The sequence below is a fragment of the Coenobita brevimanus genome, chromosome 23 (assembly GCF_032717465.1).
Source record: "Coenobita brevimanus isolate Jiangsu-jjx chromosome 23, ASM3271746v2, whole genome shotgun sequence".
NCBI lineage: Eukaryota > Metazoa > Arthropoda > Malacostraca > Decapoda > Coenobitidae > Coenobita > Coenobita brevimanus.
In genome coordinates, this window is record NC_136976.1 from 42079110 (window position 1) to 42105028 (window position 25919).

At 40.9% G+C, this 25919-nt stretch overlaps 1 protein-coding gene across 1 annotated transcript in view; it reads left to right on the forward strand.

Annotated features, from left to right (window-relative positions):
* LOC145392850 (fibroblast growth factor receptor-like 1) overlaps positions 1-25919 on the forward strand; it is a 210090-nt gene that overhangs the window by 118453 nt on the left and 65718 nt on the right. The window contains exon 6 of the mRNA XM_080267136.1: positions 16840-16952. Coding sequence (XP_080123262.1) covers positions 16840-16952 — 113 coding nt within the window. The remainder of the gene's footprint in view (positions 1-16839; positions 16953-25919) is intronic.

The window sequence follows — 25919 nt, forward strand, 5'->3', positions numbered from 1 at the left end:
GTAATTATAATATGGAGTTCTGATAAAGCTAAAGACCTGAAGCTACATCTCTAATACATTTTCTGAAAGCTATCTTATACACTCAGTGTTTATAATAACATACAACTACTCACTTGACCTTCTCACTTTTACTCACGTGTTGTCATAATGACTCTCTCTCTCTCTCTCTCTCTCTCTCTCATTTGCTCTAACTCATTCCTCACACACACACACACACACACACACACACACACACACACACATATTTATATATATATATATATCACACACACACATATTTATATATATATATATATATATATATATAATCCTCTCTCCCAGCTTCCTCCTCTTCTCTCGGAACCACTAATTATTAAAGAGAAGTCTGTTATATTCTGGGCTGCACATTTTTGTTCGTAGTTATTTTTATTATTATTATTTTCATTTTACTCGTCTCCTTGCTCTCCTGTTTGCCTTGATTTTGGTAATCCTCTCTAGCATCACATTTCCTCTCCTTACTACTTCACTTTATTTTTCTTGTCCTCCCTCTCTCTCTCTCTCTCTCTCTCTCTCTCTCTCTCTCTCTCTCTCTCTCTCTCTCTTTCATTTGCCTGTGTTGGAGGCTGGTACACAGGGTAATGAAGCGGGTGAGGATAGTGAGAGAGGTAAGGAGAGGAGAGGAGAGGAGAGGAGAGGAGAGGAGAAAAGGATAAGGAGGGAGAATAACCGCAAAAGACATAGGCTAAAAAGAGATCGGAGGGAAGGGTAGAAAATAAAGGAGGAAGGAGAGAAGATTACATACGAAAGAGAGAAGGAGAGGAAGGGAAGGAACAGAAAGGAAAGAAAAATGGAAAGGCGAGAAGGACAGGAGAGGAGAGATAAGGGAGGGAGAAGAAATGATAACATTGAAGACTGGAAAGAGAGGAGAAGAAGGAACAAGAAGACTGATGAGGCAAGGCATGAGATAAAGAAATGGCGAGAGAGAGAGAGAGAGAGAGAGAGAGAGAGAGAGAGAAGAGAGAAGAGAGTAGAGCTGGAGGAAGGGAGGGGGTGGGTGGGCCGGGGTAGAAGAGATGTATCTTGTGTGTGTTTATATATACAATTTTTTCCCTAATGAGGTCATCTGAGTGTGCGGTAGAGTGGACTGCTGCACGAGTGGTAATAGTGAGAGGGGCTTTGACGAGGCGTCTGGGGAGAGGGAGAGTGGGGTGAAAGAAGGCAGAGGGAAGAGTTGGGAGGGCGGGGAGAGGAGGAGTGAGTTGGTGAGAGGGAGATGGGGGTGAGAGTGAGAGGGTGCGAGAGGACTGGGAAAGGGAGGGTGTGTGTGTGTGTGTGTGTGTGTGTGTGTGTGTGAAAGGGAGGAGAGATGAGAGAGGGAGCTGGGGAAAGAGTGTTTTAGTGAGAGGTTGGATTGGTGATATAGTGGGTTGGTGACATAGTGTGTTGGGTAGGGGAGAGGAGAGAGTTAGAGATAAGAGTGGGAAAAGAGAGTGTTTCGGAGGGAGAGTGGGGGCAGTTTGAAAGGCAGTTGGAGAGAGGGGAGAGCTGCTTCGTGAGAGGATGGGTTGGCGAGACAGTGGGGTGGTGAGAGAGGGAGATGGTACGAGAGAATGCCCGGGGAGAGGGGGGAGGGGGGAGAGGGGAGAGGGGAGAGGGGGGAGAGAGTGGTTTTGTGGGGAAAGTTGGGAAAAGTGGGTTGTGAGAGACTCGAATTTGGGCAGGGTAGTGAGAGCAGGAGCTGATGAGACTGTGTGTTGGTTGGGGACGGGCGAGAGTGGGGTAGAAAGTCAGGTGGAGTCCAGAGAGTGAGTTGGTGAGAGACTGTGCTGTAGAGATAGTGGGGTGGTAAGAGGGGGGAGTAGGTGAGAGTGGGTGGGGTCAAGGATGGGGGAGTTGAGAGTGTTGTTCGACAGTGATGGAAGTCTGTCTTGTGATAAGATCTTCAAGACTATAAGTCACTGTGTGTCTTCATTTGTCTTAATTGTCAGAGAGAGAGAGAGAGAGAGAGAGAGAAACGAAGTGTGTGTGATGTAGCATAACTAATTATTATAAGATGAAAAGTGAATACGCCTGAGGGAAACAGTCGGATTGACGGCTTGTCTTGTGTGCATGGTTTCATATTATCTCCCACAGGTGAATGGAGGTTTTTAGATGTGGGAACACCTCTACGTGCAGCTATATCTGTCTGTCCCTCACAAACTATTATTATTATTATTATTTTTTTTAGGGGGGAGGGGGCAGGAGGCGCTTTGCTTCAGTAGACTTTAACAATCTAAGCGACTTCTCATATTAAGGCCCCGAAGTTCCCGCATCTGTCTAATAATTTTGTACTTGTTCCATCCGATAGAGTAGAAATAATTCTCGGTGGCATAGGAGACTTCGTAGCACCTATTTCATAGCGCTTTATCATATCTATTACACATTAATATTCTCCTCTGCTGTAAATATTCCTCTCTGTCGACATCGTGCACTACAGTATCATGCAAGGCAGAAATGTGAAACTTGCAGAATAAATCACTGAGGAAAAGGTGCTAGGAAGTCTCTATGCTAACCAGAATACAGTAATGTTTCCACGGTGTAGGTCAGCCTGCTACCTTTAATCCTCTCAGCCGGGGTACGTTCTCGTGTATTTTCTCTTTTGTTTTATTTTGTATGCTGGTTACGAGAGACCTTACGTTGCTGTGTTCTTTTAATGTAATCAATTTTTAGGAGAGATCTACCCACACACACCGTAGTTGTCAACATATCTCGAAGGCGGTAGCGTAGCCTGGAAGACCTACCGTCTGAAAAAGATAAAATAGGGTTGGCTGGTAAAACACAAACCTGAAAATTATTGACTATTTATGACTGAGAAAACGACTGTTAATAAAGGCGTGAAAAGTACTGAAAATAGCGGTGTGAAATGGGAAGGCGATAAAATCAACAGAAAAAACATGTGATAGTAAAGGTGATAAAGGGTCTGGAAATAAAGGTGTGAATATGAGATGGTAAAACTACTGAAAAAAAAAAAAAAAAGCGTACAAACAAGGAGTGAAAATAGGTGTTAAATATAGGAAGCAAAACTGCGGGAAATAAAGGAGTGAAGAATGAAAATAAAACTTCACATGAAAGTAGGAGAAGACTGTAAATAAAGATATGAAAAGCCTAGAAATAAAACGACTGTAAATAAAAGTATGAAAGCGACCACAGATAAAAAGTGTATAAATGACTGGAAATAAAGGTATTAAAATGACTGGAAGTAAAGGTACTGTATATAGATGGCTGGAAATAAAAACATATAACGATGGTGAAGAATGATTTGCAAACGACAAGAAATAAAAGTGTGAAAAGTCAAAATAAAATGAGTATAAATAAGTGTTAAAAAATGTGGGAAAAGATGCAAAAACTATTGGAAGTAAAGATGATACAACGAATGCAGATAAGAGTGTGAAAACAACCAGAATATATTCACTTTAAGTGTGTGAGAACGATCGGAAGTGAAGAAGTGAAAAAAAAAAAAAAAGTTGTTGTGGAAAATATTTGCATTGACACAAAGCTATCGAAATTGACCATGAAACCTACTGAAGGACAGATAGAAAATATATTGAAAATTGTGAAAAGGAAGACGAAAAAGTGACAGAGCTGAAATAAATATGCAGTAACATAAAGTTAAGAAGATCCCACTCGTCCGAGAAACGAATAGTAGAAACAAAATCTCAAAATCGAATAGATACTCGTGAGACTAAAAATAAATCCCTTCAGTCCAATGACGATTGTTCACCCTTCTTGCTATCTACAGACGATTTTTTTCAGGTTTGTTGACTCTTGTAACTGACGAGGATACCTTGTAAGTTATACCTTCACTGAACGAGCTTTCCTCAGAACGAAGAAGAAAGAAATAGGGGGTGAGGAGATTGAGAGAGAAAGAAAGAAGAAAAAATCGTGTGTAGACAACAATAACAAATCAGTAAAGCAGGCCACAGGACTGAAAAAGCCAAAAATAGAAGAGCGCATATGTAGAAAGCTTTGGCGACCGGCGAGAATAAAATAAGGCGTGTCTAATACCTGTCAGTTATACCAGGGATCTTAACACAGTATTTTTCAAGTTCCAGTCTTCCTCTAGAATACGACCCACATTCGTCTGTTTACATTCACGTCTTCAGTTATAGCCTAGTGCTCCTTGATCAGAGACAGGGGAAAAACAAACTTTATCCAGCAGTCTGACCGGCTCGAGCAAGGGAAATGAAATCGAAGAGGCTTATATGACGACGACCGCTTAGCCAAAAGGTCATGAGGATGTGAAATGACGAGGAAAACCAGGAGGAGAGAGAGAGAGAGAGAGAGAGAGAGAGAGAGAGTTGAGGATTGAGAAAAGTTGGGGAGAGAAGAATCGCAAAAAAAAAATAAAAAAAAAATAATGAAATAATAAAATAATGAAAAATGCTCAGCGGTAACATCTGCGGCTCCCTCGCTATTAGACCATCATCGTGCCCTTGACTTGTAACTGATCCGCACTAATAACAAATCACTCCATCCCATCTCCGACACAGTGTAGGTCTTCGTGTCAAGGGTAAGCCAGGTCAGACAATGCTTTCTTGTGATAAGGCCGCCTCCTGAAATTTAGATTTGAGCTTTCTTCGTTCGCAGTATATTCGAAACATTTTTCTATTTTGTTTTTCGTTACACACTCAAAATGTGTGTGTCAGAGCTGGACCAGATTGAATCATACATTCATTAGATATTGTGTTAATATACCTACCTACCTACCTACATATATATACAGTATATATAGAAAATGCATACACAAAACATAACTCGATCACAATACCTTTCGTCTCGGCCTCGTTAAATATAAAGACAGTGGAATATAGGGAGAGGGAGAGGATAACTGCAGCAACGAGAGGGAAGTGGAAAGATGGAAGGAAAAGAAGGCACAGGAAGTATAACAGAGTGAGAAGTGAGAAAGGTGATTAGAAAGGGAGAAGCGAGGGAATAAAAATATAGAAGAGACGCAAAGGGTAATGGAATGAGAGGGGAGAGAGAGAGAAGAATAAAGCGAAGAACCTAAGAATGCAAATGAGGGATGAAAGAGAGAAAAGAGAAAATGAAGGGATACCAGAAGAGAAGGCAAAGGACTGGTAATAGAATGAGAGAGAGAGAGAGAGAGAGAGAGAGAATGACAGTGGAGAATGGAAGAGAAACAAAGGAGAGATGATGAAACAAGAGGACTGAGGGCAATATAAGTTAACACAGAGAACAGACGAAGAGCAGAGAAATGATGCAATAACTACACCAACAAAACTGATATCCCGATGAAACACACACACACACACACACACACACACACACACACACACACACACACACACACACACACACACACACACACACACACACACACACACACACACACACAAATAACAACAACATCCATCAAAGGGGAGACTGAGATCAATAACTCGTTGGCTTCAGATGACAAATTAAAACAAGAGTGGAAAAATCACCAGTGGAAATGATAAAGAGGGAAACGAAATAATGAGAGACGGGGAATTGGCAGGGGGAGATGAAAGGGAAGTGGTGAAGGGAGGAGAATGGGAGCGAGGGAGGGAGGGGGGAGGGAGAAAGGGAGGAAGGGAAGAGGATGAGAGGGGATGCAAGAAGAAAAAAAGATGGAGAGAGGGAGGAAGAGAGATGTAGAAGAGAGTGAGAGTAAGAAAGAGGAAGAGAAGGAAGGAGAAAGGAAGGGAAAATAGGAAAGGAGTTTAGAAAGAGGGAAGGTACGAGCGAAAGGAAGGGATGGAGAGAGAAACTGAGAGTAAGAAACAAGAATGTAAAGAGGGAGGTAATAGAAAGAGGGCTATGGAGAGAGGAAGAGTTGGAGTGAGCGTAAGGGTGGGGGATGGAAAGAGGGAGAGAGGAATGGTGAGTGAGGGATGGAAAGAAGTAAGAGCGAGGAGGAGTAAGAGGAGGAGGGAAAGAGGAAGAAAGGAATGTAGGGAAAGAGGAAGAAAGGAATGTAGGGAAAGAGGAAGAAAGGAATGTAGGGAAAGAGGAAGAAATGAATGTAGGGAAAGAGGAAGAAAGGAATGTAGGGAAAGAGTTGGAAAGGACTTGAGGGAAAGAGAAAGGGGGAGGGAGGGAGAGGACGATACAGTGTCGAAATGGGGTGAGAAGAGGGAGGTGAGAGGGGAGACACAAAGGATGTGAGAGTGGGGCGATAATTAGAGAGGGGGAGAAGGAGAGAGGGGGTATAGCTGACGGAGGGTTGGGATGGGGAGGGTAAAGAGAGAGCAAAGGCGAGATAAGGAGAATGGGAGGGGATGGATGCAGAGAGAGAAGGAGAAAAGGAGGACGAGGAGATGGAGAGGAGAGAGGAAAGATGAGAATGTAGTGGAGGGAGAAAAGAGGTATGGGGTAAAAGAGAAGAAGGGGAAAAAGTTGGAGAGAATGGAAAGAGAGATGGAGGAGATGAAGGTAGAGGGAGGGGTGGACAAAAGAATGAGATGTAAAAAAGACAGAGTGGGTGCGAAAAGAGAGAAAGGGTGAGAAGAAAGGTGAAGGGGGAGAAGAGAAAAGGAGAGGGAGAAAAGTAAAGAGAGGAAGAGATGAGAGAGGGAGAGGGAGAACAGAATAGCAGGAGGGTGAGAAAGGAGAGCGAAGGGGAGAAAAGAAAAAGATGAAGGGAAAAGGGGGGGGAGGTGAGAAAGGAGAAGGGAAGGGAGAAAGAGGAGGTGGAGGAGGAAAAAGGATTGGGAAGGAGTGAGAAAAGAGAGAGAGAGAGACGAGACAGAGACGGAGAAAAATGAGCGGGAGAAGGGAGAAGGCCAGGAGGAAGAGGTGGAGGATATTCGGTGGCCCGGTCGAATTGCCACTACTGTACTTCATATCCAGGGGAAGGTCAGGAGTGGGTTGGAGCGCTTCTAAGTTGCAGAGTGGACATTCACAAGGTAACACCTGTCTGCAGTAATCATATAACCAAATCCTACATAATACCAGTGTCTACTACCATTCGTACACCTTAACTCACCTGAGATTTTCGTCCTTCAGGAGCTTCTTTCCCATAGTTGGAGAATAAGACAACGGTGTGGCTTTGCATTCTTTCCAAACCACTTCCTTGTGACTAGCACCGTATTCTGTAGTTGTGCTATAATCTTGCTACATATCATTCAGATGGAGAGATGACATTTTAGACTAAGTTATAGTGGACAGAGTATATCATTATCTTCTGTCGCTCCGTCCACGTCTTTTCTTTTCATCAACTCTGCCTTCTGGGAAATGGAGACGAGCTAAGGAGAAGACGATGACAGGGAGAGGAAAAACAGCATCAAAAGAGTGAAAACTGAGTGAGAAACTAATTGAGTTTGTGTGTGTGTGTGTGTGTGTGTGTGTGTGTGTGTGTGTGTGTGAGAGAGAGAGAGAGAGAGAGAGAGAGAGAGAGAGAGAGAGAGAGAGATCAAAGGTATTATAGTGAAGACAAGGAAGTAGAGGGAAGGAAAAAAAAAAGAATGGGAAAAGATGAAGGGTAATGAAGAGAAAGATGAATAGGGAATACAGAGGTTATGAAAGGAAATAGAAATGAAACAACAGAAGAAGGAATTACGTGAAAAGGAAAACACATAAAAGAGATAATAAGGTGCTGAGAAGAGGAGAAATGTAGGAAAGATAAATATTTAAGAACAGTAGTGAAAAGACAATACAATAGTTTTAAAAGGAAGTGGGGTATATGGAAAAGGAAACGAGAGAGAGAGAGAGAGAGAGAGTGGGGGTGAGGCGAGCTATGAGGGCCGAGTATGAATATGCAGATCTCTCAATGTGGATTACGTGATAATGACAGACCGGCTTTGCCACAGCTCAGGACCCTACCTACTCCCTTTCTCTTGCTCACTCACTCACTCTCTCACCCTCTCTCTCTCTTGTTTAATTTCTCTTGCACAATTTCTTACCTCACTCCTGTCTCCAACTTTAGCATGGATGTATATATGTATGTATGTACGTATTTATGGTATGTATGTATGTATGTATGTACGTATTTATGGTATGTATGCATATATTTATGTGTGTATCAGTTTCAACCACTTCCTTGTCAACTCCATCTGTCTGTCTGTCTCTGTCTCTGTCTGTCTGTCTGTCTGTCTGTCTCTCTCTCTCTCTCTCTCTCTCTCTCTCTCTCTCTCTCTCATGACCTGCACCCATTTCCCATTTTTCTGCTTTTGTAGCTTTCCTATTCTGATCTATTCCGTGTCCTTCCTCTTTCTTTCTCTTTTTTTTTTTTTTCATATTCTAGACGTCATCTTGCAACATCCATCTCCTCTACTGTTCCATTTCTCTTACTGACCATCTCAACTTCCTTTTCACCTCCTTCTCTAGCACCTCCAATTATTTCCATCTCCCATCTTTCCAAATCCAAGTAGGGGTTCATTTCTATCCGTCCATTACATTCATTTCTTCCTTTTCCATTTCGATTCTGTTCTTCTCTAAACTCTTCTTCTTTCCTCTCATTTTACACATCTTGTTTTCCCTTTTTCCCTTATTTTCTCTTCTCAGATTCACATTTTCATTTTCTCGGATTCATTTTTTTTTTTTTTTCACCCCTCTTTTCCTGTCCATCCAGGTGCTCATTTCTATCCTGTTGCAGTGTCCATTAGGTCTTCTCACTTTTGTATTTACTTATTTTTTTTCTTATTCTTCCTTTCTTTCAAATCGTTTCCGGTTTGGTATCATTCCTTTATGTCTTCATCTTTTTCCTTCAGCTTTAGTACAGTTATTCCTAAGCCCCATTGCTTGCTTGCTTGATTGATTGATTGACTGATTTGTTTTTGCTTTTTAACGAGATTTATGGGGCTTTTGATCAAGCCAAACAAACATACAAATTTGGGGACCTATGTTTATAATATGTTCAATAATCATCATTGCAGTTTGCATAAAATTACCACAGTCTACTCTACCTGTGTGGAGACCATACTGCATTAACCTTGGGAATTTGGCAGCGTTTAATTACCTCTTCATTTCCTTTCATCCTTTTCATACATTTCTGTTCTCTTTCTTTTTCCCCATCTCTCTCACTCTCCGGCTTCCCATTTTCCATGCCCTCTTAAATTTTGACCAGTTATTCATTTATCTCGCTCCTCTTTAGCTTCTCATCTTTTCTTTCTATTTTTCCTAACTCCCATGTTGATCTTTTTTCCCCTGTTTTCCATTATAATTAAGTTTGCGTAACTGCCTAGGAGAGCAACCTGCAAACATTCCAATGGACCATGATACACAACAGTCATACTCATATGTACTGTATCATTGTGTGTTATCCACCTCAGTTTATTCTTTTTATTTTTTCTTCTTCTTTTCCTTAATTACCGGTTCTCTTCCCTTTTCTGGTACCTTCCTTATTGTCCCACCTCACATTTTCTTTCCTTCTCCCTTTCCAATCCAGCCTAGTACTCATTTCTGTCCTTTACATTACTTATCATCTTTTGCATCTCTAAATTCACATTCTTACCCATCCTCTTCCACTCCCAACTCCCGAAGCCTCTTCTTTCTCATTTTCAGATACAATCAAATACTCATATTTATCATCTTACGTTCTTGGTCTTTCCATACTTTATTCTGTTTTCATCTGTAAATGCCCTTTCCCTCCCCCACACAACCACAAACCTCCCACGTTTTCTTCTTCCTCCTTTTCCAGTAGTCAAGAACGGATTTTAATCGTAATACATCTTCCTCTTCTTCCTTCCTGTTCTCACCCTCCCCGATGCCTCACCCGTTTCAGTCACCCACGTATTCTTTCATATTCCACTTTTTCCATTCATTTCTGTCATTCTATATTATCCATCTTTTTTTCTCTTTTCTCTCTTCTTTGTTCACCCCTTCAGCTTGAGGACGGCAAATATAATTTCCTCTTCGTAATAATTGACGATTTCATTCAGCCTGAAGAGTTTTTCGACCAGGAGAGATCAGATACAGTGTTCACTTAACCCCTTCACTACCAGACTACCATGGTGCTTTCCTAATCTGAATAATATCGTCTGGTAGCTGAAGGAGTGAAGTTAATATGACATTCCAGGACTGTGAGGTTGAACGTCCTATCTCCTGTTCTCGCTCTCTCTCTCTCTCACTCTGTGTGTGTGTGTATGTATATATATATATATATATATATATATATATATATATCGTATATGCATACACACACACACACACACACACACACACACACATATATATATATAGATAGATAGATAGATAGATAGACAGACAAATAGATAGATAGATAGACAGATAGATTTATATACAGTATATACACACACACACGAGTATACCATTCCTTATGCTCTCCTAGTTTTCACATCTACTCATGTGTCTTATCCCTCAACCTCTTCTCGTCCAATCTCCTCTTGTCCCATCCCACTCCTCTTTCTCTCACGTGTCTCCTTGTATCTCATTCGTCGCTTTTAACTGTTGCTCCTACATCCCCTTCCCTTCCCCCTTGTTCCCCCTCGTCTCATCAACATACCATACACACACCCCTCTGTGCCTACCTTTCTCTCCACACCCTGCACCCCATCGACCTGCATCTACTGCTTTCTCCCCTCTCTTCATTCGACCTTCTCAACTTTTTCACGTTTCTCTTTCCATCCATTTTCCTCTCCTCACACTCCCTTTTTCTTCCTATCCGTCTCATTCGTTCACATTTCATGCTTCTCCTTCCTACCCTTACCTTCCTTACTCCCTTCATTCATTTCCCCCTCCCCTCACTTCACGTTTATCCTTCCTCTCTAGTCCTTCTCTTCGCAGTCCCTTACATCCATTTATCTCTTCCCTCTCCTCATTTTTCCTTTTCCTTACTCCTTTCACGTCTCCCTTTCAACGCCCTCTCTTAACTTAGCACCATTTCCTCCTTTCCCTTTTCTCTCCGGCTGTTTTTGCATCTCTTAATTTCTCTTGACGTTAGTTTCCCTTTTCTTCAGCATTTCTTTTCCTCCCATTCCTCTTGCTCTCCGCCACCCACCTGCATCCACTTCGCTCTTTCCTATTTTCATTCTTCCTTTTACTTTGCCATACTTCTTCCTTCCTCTGGTGTTTCCTTACCTGTCTTTCTTTCTCTACGCTTTTCTATTGCTTTCCTCTTCTTTCTTTTCTTTTTCTTCCCTTTGTTTATATTTTCATCCCTCCCGTCATCCTTTTCCTGAAAAATTTCTCTTCCTCGCATTTCTTTCTTACCGTGGTCGCTCTCTCTCTCTCTCTCTCTCTCTCTCTCTCTCTCTCTCTCTCTCTCTCTCTTCTCTTCTCTTTTTATCACAGCTCACTCCTAACCATTATTCCTTTAATTACGTTTCCTCTGTCTTTCATCCCCTTCTCTTCCACACTCATTCTCTCCATCTCCTGCCTCGTCTCCTCCCATCATTACGTTCTATTCAGCCAATTCCTAACCCCCATGTTCCTTCTTCATTTCTTCCCTTCCTGTTTTATTCTCTCCCTTCCATTACGTCTCTCCCTTCTTCTCTCCCTCACTTTCTCTCCCATCTCCCTCATCTCCGTCTCTCCTATCTCTACCCCAATCCTCATTCAAACTCTTCCTTTTCCTCTTCCCCCATAGTCTTTGTTATTTCTCTCTCTCTCTCTCTCTCTCTCTCTCTCTCTCTCTCTCTCTCTCTCTCTCTCTCTCTCTCTCTCTCTCTCTCTCTCTCTCTCTCTCTCTCTCTCTCTCTCTCTCTCTCTCTCTCTCTCTCTATCCTTCACGCTTCTTCCTTTTCTCCCCCCACCCATTACACCTTCCCTCTTACCTCCTCTCCCCTCTTATCCTCCCCTCCTCCCGCCTCCCACCTCCACCCCTCCGCTCATTACGCCCTATTCTATGTCTCTTACTTCACATTCATGCAATTCGTGGAAAAAATGGATTCAGGTTAAAAAGTATGGAAGAGAGTGACGCAACTTGGCGGGTTAGACCTCGGATTGAGAGCCTTATTCTCAGTGCCAGGGTAGACTTCGAAACGCCTCTTGCTTAGCGATTTGTTTTATAGATTACACTTTAAGCCCTGCACTAGGAATACTTAATAATTTAGTTGATTCATTCTTTCTTCAGGCGATTTTGATTCGGTTTGGGAATGGTATCTAGTAGTGAAGAAGTTAGTGAATGCTCTGTCTAACCTCTTCCACTTCGAAAATCCTCCCTAAAGCTGAAATTAATTGACGTGGTAGTAGCAGGAATATAAAGGAAGATAGGTCACCCGACTGGAGGGGTTAATATACTCTACTGTGTTATTTAAATCATTCTGTGTTTTATGTATAATTTAATGTTATAGTTTGCATCGACCTAATACAAGAGGCAACTGAACAATATGCAAGATAAATCGCCAAACAAGAGGTGCTGGGATTTCTCTAAAGCTATCTATAAAATGGTCCTGTGTGAGCAAGGACGCCAATAATATGATAATGTTGTCATATCCTTGTAACTTTATTCACTTTAGGGTTGGCTTTTCCACCTGGAGGGGTTATAGGCGGCCTTCATTAGCCCCCTCGCCATTAAGGTGCTCTTAAAAGGTGAATAAAATTATCATGCTCCAGTAAGGGCAAAATTAAAATGACGTCACTGGGGTAAAGGATTTGTAAAACAGTTATAAATAAATAAATAAATAAATAAAGCAGCAGGAAAGACAAAGGGGCATGCAGAGGGAGGAAAGGGAGGCTTGTCGTTTGGTAGCAACAATAGCAAAATAAAAACATCCTCGGGTAAAGAATTTTGTAAAGCAGTGGTGAATAAAGTAGTGGAAAAGGCATAAAGCGGAGGCATGGGGAGGGAGAGAGGGAGGCCAGGCTTAAAATTCGATAAAAATAGCGTTAGGTAAATGAAAGGGAAATCCTCCACATGAATAATTAAAGGGGTCGAAAAGCTCTGCCTATTTTTTTTTTTTTTTTTTTTTAGTTTCGTATAGACACAACTGGCTGCTGCCCGCGTGGTGGTGGTCGTGGCCTGACGCGTGGAAGTTGGGATATGGAAACTGAGAGTATATACACACATTATATTACATGTGATTAAACGCACGTATTGTTTTGTTAGGGACAGCGCTTAATAATTTACTCGGACCAACGTCAGAAGGTTTTATTCAGCTGAGAGAAAGCTGTAGGAGTGTGGGTGTTAATATTGGTACCGTTCACCGCATGGAAACTAGTAACAAATACATAAATTACACTGAAAGTACCTGTCGTCTAGTGATTTGAGGCTCTTGTAACTCATTCTCAGTTGAATAATGCCACTTGTCGATTAGGTGGAACAAAATGCGAGAGTTGTTCCGACCACTGAGAGGGTTAATGTTGACAATATTGAAATCCTCAGGTTTGCATAATTCACTGTCAGTTGAATACCATCATTTGGAATAAAATAGTAGAGTTGTTCACATCTCGAGAGGTTTAATAACTTTGGATGAAGAAGAAAAATTATTTGGGAAAGAGTGATTATATATGGGAAAGTAATATTGTGTTTGACATAAAGTTAGAAGTATCTAAGAATATATGCAGTACACATATGAGAATCCATTTAAATCAGGTACTGATTAGTAACCTTAGATAGAGAGGGAAGACTGGAAAAAGTAGACCATATACGGAAAGACATTTTGTTTCCTTTTTAATAAGAAAAATACAAGAGAAACTTCTCTAGGTCTCTGAAAATCCCATCATACTAACTGCATATTGCCCTAGTAGGGTCCTGAGAACGAAGTCGCATTATGATCCGTGCAGTGTGCTGCGGATCCTTTGTTTACGCTGATCTCATGCTTTACCACCACTCTTTTAGACTATATGATTCTTACACCGCGTGGTACTGAGGTGCAAATTAATCCTTTCGTTATATATAGGATTAATTTGCCTTTTCTCTTCTTTTCCACACCACCCAATGAGGTAATGACGCAGATGTGTATTTAAAGCTATTTTCAAGTTCCCAGTTCCCAAAGGGTAGTATCAAAACTGTGATGAGGACATAGATTACTGCATTTTGAGTATCTTTTTCATTATTACCAATTTTATGCATATACTCCTGTAAGAAAAGTTTTCTCAGTGGCCTTGACCTATTTATTTGTCAGTGTGACCTTTGCTTGACTTGATCATGTCGACCGCTGAGATAAGGGCACACTGTGGAAAGGATTCATGTGGAACCTGTTGCTAAAATCGCTTCATAACTGTGGCCTGTGCAGCGCGAATGAACAAGCGGACAAGCAGAAAACTCCCTTGCTGGCTCCACCACTCAAGGTCTTCCACTTCGTCCTTGGAAACAAATAATATGTTCGGACAGAGCATGTTAATGGAGGCTGTATCTGCTGTAACCCTTCTAGTCTGAAAGTTGTTTCCAAACTGAAATAAAAATAATTTTCCTCTCGGGCTCTATCTGTCTGTCTGTCTGTCTGTCTGTCTGTCTGTCTGTCTCTGTCTGTCTGTCTGTCTGTCTGTCTCTCTCTCTCTCTCTCTCTCTCTCTCTCTCTCTCACTGTCTCTGTCTCTGTCTGTCTGTCTAATTCTGTCTGTCTGTCTGTCTGTCTCTCTCTCTCTCTCTCTCTCTCAGTAAAAAAATAATAAATAATTGGGTATATTGAAGGGTAGGCGAGCATGGGGCGGGGGTGGATGTCACTGTGACTTAGGGGATGACCACAGTATGACGACCACTAAGACGAGAAAAATCACTTAAAGACGATCCATTAGAAACCTTAGTAGTCAAAATCAATCCATAATTGCAGTTTGTAGAGTGTAAACGAACCAACGTATGGACGAACCAATGAACTGAAGGAAGACGGTCATTGAGGCCTAGTCATTCAAGATCCACTACTTCGTTTTCAGGAATGCGTTATATTTCACTGTAAGGGTATTGCTAAGTAACCTCAGATAAAAAAAAAAATCAATTGAGAACGTAGATTATTGATCCCTTGGCTAAGAAAACATATTACTTTAATTTATTCTTATAACCTCCTGACTACTGTATTCACCTTCGAAGTGATGTCTAACAGTGCAAAGATTAACCCATTGAATCCAGGCTACGTCCCTGTTTGCTTTTTCTTGCTGTTATTAAACTATTTTATTCACCTTAGGAAAGGCCTCTTGTAAATTAAAAAAAAAAAAATGTAGTAGAGCTATACCTAACCCCACCAGTCGGGAAATTCTATCTTCGGATGAATAAAACCGTCAGGCGATGGCGAGGACTGAATGTAAAAGACGCCTGCAGAGTCAGTTGATTAATGAAAGATATCTCTTACCCTCCTAGTTCGGAAAGTCGCCCCCAAACCTGATAAAGGTATGTGGCAGTTGCAAGAAGAAAATGCAACTTACGTAGTGTGGTTGATGATGTTCACGCTTTTGGCAAGACGATTTTATATTTGGTCGTGCCACCGCCAAACGATATTGTTCAGTTAAGGAGAGGCCTCAGGCAGAGAAAGAATATTAATGGTAAAGACCACCCCGGGTTTAAACATAGACAGCCGAGATATACAGTAATAATTTATCGTCGATGTCTTTTATATTTTTATTCCTGCAACCTTCAGACAGTTTCACCAAGCTGAGAAGTGACGTCTGCTGGTGAAGGAACAGGAAAAGAACTCCATAAACCTTTGTTGCAATAAAAGTACTCTATATTCTAAGTAAAATAGTTTGGTGTTCGCAAGAAATACCATACTAAAGCGTTATCGGAGTGGAGAGGTAATTCCAACACTGATATCATGTCATCTTCACCATACAAATAAACTTTACCAGTATTATCAGTTTCATCCACTGCACCTTCTTGACCAGACCTCTTCTTCTACAAACTCCTCCTCAATCATCCTCCCCCTACTCCACAGAAAAAAAAAAAAAAAAAAAAAAAAAAGGCGAGGAGCGGCAGCGATGAGAGGTGAAAGGAACATGATTAGACGGGAGTGTGAATATTAGGGTGGATTAAAACGGAAGTATTTATAATGAGTCTTAAGAAATTTACAAGACAGGTTTCCATTAACATTGAAATTATATCACAGATAGTTTTATTTTCTGCATTTTATCATTTTCATAATTATTTGTGCTAATCTGATTCTGAAGTGTTTGGTATGAGTAAAGACAAAGATATATATTGTAAAAGCAGTCTTGTACAGAATATAAACTGAGCATAGTTTGGCGAGTTTATATATATATATATATATATATATATATATATATATATATATATATATATATATATATATATATATTATATTTATTTATGAGCATTTCTTATTATAAATCAAAGTTGTTTCCCAAATTATCGTAACTTGTTCACACTGTTAAAATTGTGAACTGGAGGAGACAGATAAAGCAACAAAGAGTTAAAGGCGGTTCATTTTTATTATTTTTTTTTTAAGCAAGCGTTTTATAATTTGCTGTAGACATCATGGCAAAGAAGAAAAGTTAAAAAGGCATCTTGATCCTTTCAGCTGAAGGCCGTAATAGTAATTCAATTTCGGTGCCACCAGACAATTTTATTTAGGTTGAGATTCCACCAGCAGTGAAGATGTTAACACAAGCTGTATCTAACTCTTCCAGTTCCATAAATCTCTCCTGACCTCTTCACTCCTATCACTTATTATTTTACAGTATTCTTGCTACTTTCAGATGCTTTTATTCAGTTTAAGGGATACTTTTCCGACGGAAGACGTTGGGTGTAACCTTCATTAAACCCTGTAATACGAGAGTAATTTAAGTTGAACGAAAACTTCTGTAAGGGAACCTAAATAACACGTCCCAGGACTGAATGGTTTAAGCTGAATAAAATCGCCTGGTAATTAGAATGGAATGAAAATAGGTTTACGTCACTGAACTGAAAGGTTTAAGCTTTAAAGAACTTATAAAACACCACCTGTGATCTAGACTGTGTCCTCTAACTCTCCCCACACCTTTCCTCTTCCAGACGACGAGGACAGCGAGCTCGAGATTAGCGAAGCGGTGAACACGACGGTGGTGGAGGGCGGTAGTACATCCCTCCAGTGTACCGTACGCACCTCACATCTTCCAAGGGTACAGGTGAGCTGCCATACACTTCACTTTTGGGAGCTGGTAGTGCATTGGTTAACATCTCCAGCTTGCAACTGGGGGAAATCGAGCCCCATTCTTGGCCAGGTCAGATTCTTGGACAGAGTTTCCTTTCCAATTGTTCCTGATCACCCAAGAGTAGAATTGGGGACCTGGATATAACATTGACTGTTGCGGGTCGTATTGTTGAAACTTAGGAGTAAATGACTGTGTATAGTAATGACCTTCTTGTAGTCTGAAGACATAAATTTATCGTACATTTGACTCTTTTTAGAAGGGTTTTCTTCATCACTTTTTCCATGTATTATTCTTTGCACTTAATATCTTCCCATAGCACAGGTAAGCAACAGTACATCTAAAAATAAGACTAATTTCGGAAGGCTTACTTGATCTCTGCTCCAATCTATTTTTCTTACTTGCACTTCTTTTATTCCCTTCCTTTTTGTGTAATTTTCCTTTTTTATTTCCCACTTTTATCAAACTTTATTTCCCTTTTCCCATATTTCTCTTTCCTCTTCTACCCTTAAAATATTTTTCTGTTGTATTAGGCTTCTTTTACCCCTTCTCCCTTTTCTCCATTTTCTCTTTCACCCCTTTCCTATATTCTTCGTTTTCCTTCTTGCCATCCGTCTTTTGCTCACATTCCTATCAACCATCGATCTTCTCTACTCGTAATTCACTTCCTTTTTTTTTTATTTCTTCACATATTCTCAGTCCCCTTCTTACCTTGTTTTTTACTTCCACTTTTTTACATACCTTACACAATTTACACCGGTACACCTGACACAGACTTTACACTCCCACACTAACACTTCCGCGCAAACTATCACCCTTCATACACACATGCACAAAAATTGAATTGGCACACACACACACACACACACACACACACACACACACACACACACACACACACACACACACACACACACACACACACACACACACACACACACACACACACACACACATCTTTATACTGCCACACCAACACGACCTACTCTGCTCATCACACTGTCATACCAGCATTACCTAGCACACTACCACGCCACACACTGCCACAAACTTTTACACCTCACACTACAGCACTTCTCGTCTCCTATTAAGCCTGCTTTCCTAAATCACTGTGTCCTCTTTATACAGGAAAAGCTAGTTCAAGTAATGATATCCACCTGTCAGCAATAATCACAAGAGCTGATATCACACTACGTAGAATTCTTCAATGAAAGAACCCTTCAGTGAGGTGATAAAGTATATGTTTTATTTTAGCTACCTCTAGATGATTATATTAAGCCTTGCAGAGACCTTTCCAAATGGGACGCGTGGGCGTAGATAAAACCCTAAGTAACCCCTTCAGAGCAAGACATCTTTCATAAACTTAATTAATACAACAGTAGCTAATAATAAACATCCTCGTATCGAAGGGGTGAAGAGCTGAGTGTGACAAATGGACTCTATATTTTTATTTTTTATAATATCAGTTTTAATTTCAAAGCCGCCATTCAGTGAGAAGAAATCAGTACTATTTTAGTTTCACCGACTCCTGAGATGCAGCTTCCCAGACTGTGTCCACTGAAAACACAGCCTGCAACACAGTCTGATACATCATCATCATCACCATCATTAGTATTATTTAAAAAGGGGGTAATATTATACTATTGCAGTTTCATAGTAACTAACTAAATAAACCAAATAAAAATACGGATAACATTACATGTAATGTTCTTTTAACTGGGTATGCATTTAATGGATTAAAAATGTGCAGCACATGATCGGACTAAATACATATTGAATGAAAACATTAAAAGCAGCAGCGGTTGGTTTGACGCTTTTATAATATATATGGAAATTGACATTAATGAGTGGGATTTTATGCCCTATGGAATAGTATACCTTTCAGAGGAAAATATTACACTAAACTATATTATCAACTCTTTTTCCATCGACGCCTAGTTTTTTATTTTTTCTTGCCAAAGTTAAGATAAAATCCGAAATTCTTCTATTGCCTGGCAAAATCTGAATCGAGAGAGCTGAGGATTTTATTTTTATTTTGCTTTCGTTTACGCATCGGACTCTGATCCCATGAGAGGAAGTCAGTTCTCAAGATCCAGCAACCTCTTCACTGCTCTGGAAAAACATGAGTTCGATTTCCGGTTGATAACACTCTTGGACAAATGTGTGTGTGTGTGTGTGTGTGTGTGTGTGTGTGTGTGTGTGTGTGTGTACCTGTTCACCCAGGAGTACAAATGGGGATCTGGATGTACATTCGATTGTTGCGTCGTGTATTGTAGGGGACGATTGTCACTCGGAAAAAATTATCTAGCTTAATACCATTCGTGTAGTCGATACGCATTAATCATAAGCCTTCTTCTTTCTTCACACAGCACCACTTGAGCACTAATTTCAAACTCCCTTGACTGAAATAGGACAGACTTAGTACACACGCCCCTTCTGCCGCGTCACTGATATGTAATTCTATTCATGCTACTTCCAGTCGATTCTACCCAACTTAGAAGAGCCCCTAAGAGCAAAGAGGTTAATGAAGGCTGCATGTAACCCCTCTAGTTCGATAATTCACACTGAGTTTAATAGAGCTGTCTGGACGAAGCAAAAATGGAATAGTCAGGTCATTGGAGTGAAAGGGTTAGGGACTGTCATCAGTAAATTAAAATGTTCTACGATATGTCAGTGGGATTTATGATAGAGAAATAATAATAATAATAATAATAATAATAAGAAGAAGAAGAAGAAGAAGAAGTTTAACCTTAGCTCGAGTACAGCATCACTATTGGTGCTACCAGATTATTTCATTCGCTCTGGAAGGTTACAAGAAAAAAAAAAAAAAGAGCGAATGGGTTAATGAAGGATAAATCTACCTTTCCAGGATTAAAAAGTCCCACCAGAGGTAAAGAAAATGGATTGGAGAGCGTAAGAATAATACAGAAAGATACATGAGCTAACTAAATGGGTTTAATAATACTCAGAACCTCAAATAATTCACTGCATCAGCTGAAAATTGAACTGGCGAACTTGCAGTCAACTGTCCACGTCTTGTCTACTCGTCCACAACAGCAGATTGTCCCAAATTTCGCTCAAACATATCTTTCAAACTCTGTGCCAGAAAGAAAAAAAATACGGGGGCCGGGGTAATGAAGAGACCTGAAAATGCGACGAAGTACCGTAGGTCACAAGATACTCAGGAACATCCAAATACTCAAATTCCTACGACTCACTCTCAGCTCCTATTAACGCTCTTAGGTTCCCCCTCTTACTTAGCTTTACTTAGAATATTGTAAGAGAGTTGTCCAGGTGGTGAGACAGGTAACTTTGACAGTAATGAAACTCTCGGGCTCCTGTGATTGTCTCTTATTTGATTAAAGTCGTGTAAAGTTAGCTGGAATATAATATGAAAGATGTTCAGAGATCGTGAGATAGCTATACTCTTTTTATTCTTTTCTGGCCTAAAACTGGCCTATCTCCATCTTGAATGCTAAGCTGTACCAATAGAGAAATACTAAAATATGATGATAGTAGCAAGGAAGTGCTATGAAAAGGATGTAGTGCCGTAGAAACGTCTTTTCCGCCTCTGAGCTACATGAAATAAGCTGCTAAACGATGATAATCTGAGCCAGGTTAAGGTAAACAGGCTATAGTAAACTTTGGGTTGCTCTGGACCTAGATCCACAAACAAAGCAAAGACCGATTCTCTCTAGAAACTCAAATTTTACTTACAGAAGGAGTGAGGGGCATGGAAAAATTGAGCTCCCTCCTTTCCTTGTCTTCCTGCAAAATACATATCTCCAGGTTTGTTTTACAGGAAGGACAGGGAAGGAGGATACTGAATCTTTCTATGTATCTTGTTCTTTCTGCAAAAATACATCCTGAGATTTGTTTCGCATGAAGGACGAGGAAAGGAGAATACTGAAACTTTCCATGTCTCTTGGTCTTCCTGCAAAAATACATCTCAAGATTTTTTTTTTTTTTTTTTCAGGAAAGACAAGGAAAGGAAACTGCTGATTCTTTCCAGGTCTCTTATTTTTCCTGTAAAACGATTCTTAGTCTCGAGTAGGTTTTGATCGTAAGTTAGTGAATCATGTCTCTGGTATCCCGTGGTGTTGGTGAATCCGGTTTGTGGTGTTAGTAAGTTCTGCACCTCATAATACCACTCTACCTTTAAATACAAAACCCTCCCGCCAAACCCTTCCCCTTTAATCTTACTACCTACATCTCCCTTCACAAAAGTCTCTCTCGTTTTCTTTCTTCCTTCAATTTTCTTCTCTATCGTTCTTTCTTTCTTTTTTACCACTTTTCCTCCCTACCTTCCTCCTCCACCCAGTAATATGCTATTTCTTCTACTTTCTTCCATATTCTCTTTCGTTTCATTGCCATTCACTCCTCCCTCCTTCGTCCCTTCCTTCTCTCTCTCTCTCTCTCTTTCTCTCTCTCTCTCTCTCTCTCTCTCTCTCTCTCTCTCTCTCTCTCTCATTCTTCCTCCTCATTTCTTTTTTTCACCAGTTCCTTATTAACTTTATTTACTCCATCTTCTGCTCCTCTTCATCTTCCTCCTCTCCCTTCTCCTCTTTTTCCTTCTCTTCTTCCATTACCTTCTTTCTTCTTCTTTTCTTTCTTTGTACATATCCATCTGTATTTAGCTATCGTTCTGTCTTATGCACCTTCTTTCTTTCTTTCGTCCATCCAACACGCACTCCTTCCCTCCTCCTCTTCGTCCTCCTCCTCCTCCTCCTTCCGTCCCTTCTGTTTTTTTAATACCATCTCTAGCTGTATCATACTTTTTTTTTTTCTCTCTTTCTACCTTATTACTGTCCTTCCATTTTTTTTTCCTTCCCCCTTCCTCTCTCCCCCTCCCTTTCCCTTTTCCTTCCTTCCTTCCTTTCTTTCCTTCATCCCCCTTTCTCACCTTCCCTCCCTCCATTCCTTCCTTTCTTCCCTCCTTCCTCTTTCCCCCATCCACCTCCCTCCACACCCCTCACCCAGCACCCATACAAAGTGCTCAAGGCTCTGTGAAAATAGAGGCCTAACGCTGCTCTCCAAATTTTCCGACCTATGTATCCTTCTATTCCATTCTTTTTACCTTCCTTCCTTCCTTCCTTCCTTCCATCCTTACGTCTTTGTTTGTTTGCTTCCTTCCATCCTCCCTTCCTCCCGCACCGTTTCCCTCATACTCCCACTCTTACTCCCATGCAAAATGCTGCAGACCCTGTGATAATAGAGGCTTATGTTCCTCCACAAACTTCCCGACCTGTCTATCCTTCTGTTACATTCCTTTAATCTTCCTTCCATTTTTCTCCCTCCTCCCCTCTCCAATTTCTCCCTCCTCCCCTCTCCAATTTCTCCCCACTCCTCTCTTTCTCCTCCTTTCCCCCTCCCTTTCTCCCTCCCATGCAAAGTGCTCAAGGCCCTGTGAAAATAAGAGGCCTAGCGTTCTACCCCAAACTTCCCGACCGCCCGCAGTAAAAATATTGACACAATTTTCCTCATGTTGGGATAAAAAATAGGCTTGTGTGTAGCTCCTTGGCTCCCACGAGGCCTTGGAGGAGTGCTAGGAGGAGGAGGAGGAGGAGGAGGTCTCTAAGGAGGAAGGCTGTGGAGGTGTTTACTACAGTGTCTGTTCGTAACACTGTCAGGCTTCCATGACACAGTGTCTGGAATTATCTGGCATAATGTAGGTAGTAGAGCTGTCTTGACCATGGGAGGGTTAAAAGTAGCCGTATTCGCACTCCAAGGTTTCTTGACTCACATAAATCGTTTGACGTAACCTAACATGCGCATAAAGGAAAGGGTTCACGACTATGAGAGAGTTAACTTGAGGTACAACAGCCATCAGTCCATCTTCATTGCTAAGTTTTAACCAGAGATCAATAGTAAAACAGCGTCAGTCACGAAAATGTGCACTGCAAGGGATACACACTCCTAGTATTCCCTTATTCGACTACTGATCTACAAGAAATAAGCAGTAGGTTATATGGGTGAAAATCTGTCAAACTTAAAGGGGACATAACACTAGAGGATGTCCCTGAGGAGCAGAGATAAGGTGTTTGCTAGGCTGTTTGAGTTACTTTGGGGCCCGTATTCTTTCCAGGTTAGGAGGCTTGTTTTCACCTCTTTCATGGGGTGACAATGTGCCTAGTGACAATTTGGATTCGCTAACACGTTGCTGTATTTATGTGCTTCCATTACGGACGTACAGTACATTGCATATACATGGTAGTTTACAGTTACTCTGGGAAGTATATGGGAAGTTAAGGTGCCATGTTGAAAATATGTTCTAAGGAAATGGTGTTGCAAAGCCTCCTTAAGTTGAGCATATTACCCTAGGACTCCATTGCCATTATTTGCTGTCGTGTGTGTGTGTGTGTGTGTGTGTGTGTGTGTGTGTGTGTGTTGTTTTCATAACGAACTTATAGAGAACGTTGATCTGTACCTCAGTGCCGGTCACGTAGAGGTGGATATACATTATTGATTTATAGGGTCGCAAGCAAGGACATAAACAGGCAGGATAAATATGTCTGCTCTAATACACACACACACACACACACACACACACACACACACACACAGTTAGACAAATAGATAAATTGATGGATAGGTAGATAGACAGACACATACAGTAGATAGAAAGGGAGACAGGTATAACATTCATAACAGATTTGTGTTAACTCTGCTACCTGGTAATCTGTATCTACCCTTATGTCTGTTCGCGGTCTTTCTGTGTCTGGTTTGCTTGATCATACATCTCTCTCTCTCTCTCTCTCTCTCTCAAGTAAGAATACAAAAATACATACTTCATACAACCGCATGAATTCATTATCTCCCGTCTACTCTTTTACGCACCACCTCACAACCAAACTTGACAAGAAAAAAAAAAACTCATTAGAACACGCAATTACATTTTTCCCTTTCTTTCCCTGTAATGAGACGAGGGAAAAAACTCTTGGATATTTTCCATTACTCTTGACTTCCTTCGCTGCTGTTTCAGGGGAAGATATTAATTATGAACCATTATATTTTTCGTCTTCCCGAAAGGATTACATTGTGTGTGTGTGTGTGTGTGTGTGTGTGTGTGTGTGTGTGTGTGTGTGTGTGTGTGTGTGTGTGTGTGTGTGTGCGTGCGTGCTTTGTTGAGATGTATTGTCTTTTGTTCGAGTGTATATCAGTGTCTGTCTCCCTTTGTGTGTGTGTGTGTGTGTGTGTGTGTGTGTGTGTGTGTGTGTGTGTGTTTACTAGCGGTAACACAATAGGGTGAATCCGGAACGTGAGGCAACATAGCAGGACTGATGAAATGTTGACTGTTGTACCGAACACACACAAACAGGATACATGCGGGGATATTAAGCATACAATAACAATACATTCACATCAACTCATATTGTTTTGACGCATCGTTATATTACTCGAGCTACCACCAGATTATATTGCCCTACTGAGGGATTTTGCAGGAGCGAAAGAGTTCAAAACAGTCTCTGATAATCCTGGGAATGTTTTACTTTCCATCAGCTGCATGAAATGGTCTGGAGTTTGCTTGAATCACACACACACACACACACACACACACACACACACACACACACACACACACACACACACACACACACACATGTGCCTCCATGGCAGCAAAAGGATTGAGAAAAGAAACTGAAACCTTGCAATACGGAAGTGGGTGAAACTGAAGGGGTGGAAGCAGAGTGATTGGAAATTCTTAAGGTGAAACTGAGACTTGGACTCAGTGCAAACGAGATATCTGAGAGGAACTTCTTGAGTTACGTTAAGAGGAGAAAGACATGTGAGGACGTTCGGGAGAGCTGCGGCGTTGGTGTAGTTTTGCTGGAAAGTATTAGAATGAGCACTATGAGACGATTTGCCCATGTGGAATGACTAAAGGAGTGGTTGACTATGGGAGTGTATGTGAGTGAGGTGGACGGAGAGTGAGGGAGAAAGAGGCTAAGGAGTAATTGGAGGGACAGAGCGGAGAGGTATCAAATATTAATTATAATGGTGTTTGACGGAGGAAGGGTTGCACAATGGTGGAGGAATGGACTGCGTGGAGGTAGTATGTATCTTGGCACCCCTCCGAGATATAGCCTAGATATATACAGAGAGACACACGGACTGATAGGTAGACAGAGAGATAGAGAGATATACAGAGATAGATGGACACGTAGAGGGAAACACAGACACACAGGATGCATTCTGGCCACTGGCTTAGACAATCGATTTTGCTAAAAGGTAATTATTGCCAGCTTTATCACTCTTATATCAATCATTGATAGTATTAAAGGTCAAAGTGTTATGAATGACAGTAATTAAGTACAGAGAAACCAGATAAAGGAAAGCAGCTTGATAATGCTTTAAAACATTTACTTTTTGAGGAGCAACAATAAAACTCATTCACAAAATTATGAATATTATATGAGCTTTGGGAACTTATGAGTCTGTTGGGTCCTCTTATGCAGTTTTTATTATTACACTGCAATTTTTCAGGTGATCCTACTTCATGAGTTCACACTAATTCTTTGTCTTACCTTTTATTGGTCCCTCAGTATTTGTTCTGGGGATTGGCTGTTGCATAATTAATGACTGATGCGTTTATGAGGATAGGTAACCTCTTGTTTGGGGTCTTGTTTGGTTTTTATTTGATTATTAAAATTTTGAGTATTTAATTCCCTCTGCAGATTATATAACACTAATTGCAAGCCCCAGCAGTCTGAGGAACGTTGTCACTGAAACCAAACGAGAATGAGTAGAATAAATATTGGTGATATTCATTGGCACATTCATGGTAAAAAATTTACCGATTATGCAGTAAAGCTGGATTACTGGTGTCCACCATGAAGTGATTACGATGACTCGAATTCTTAGACAAAAGACAAGCTGAGGAAAATAAAGCAATGCCCAGTATACTAGAGCAAGGGAAGGCGGTGGCTCAATCGGTAGAGTGGT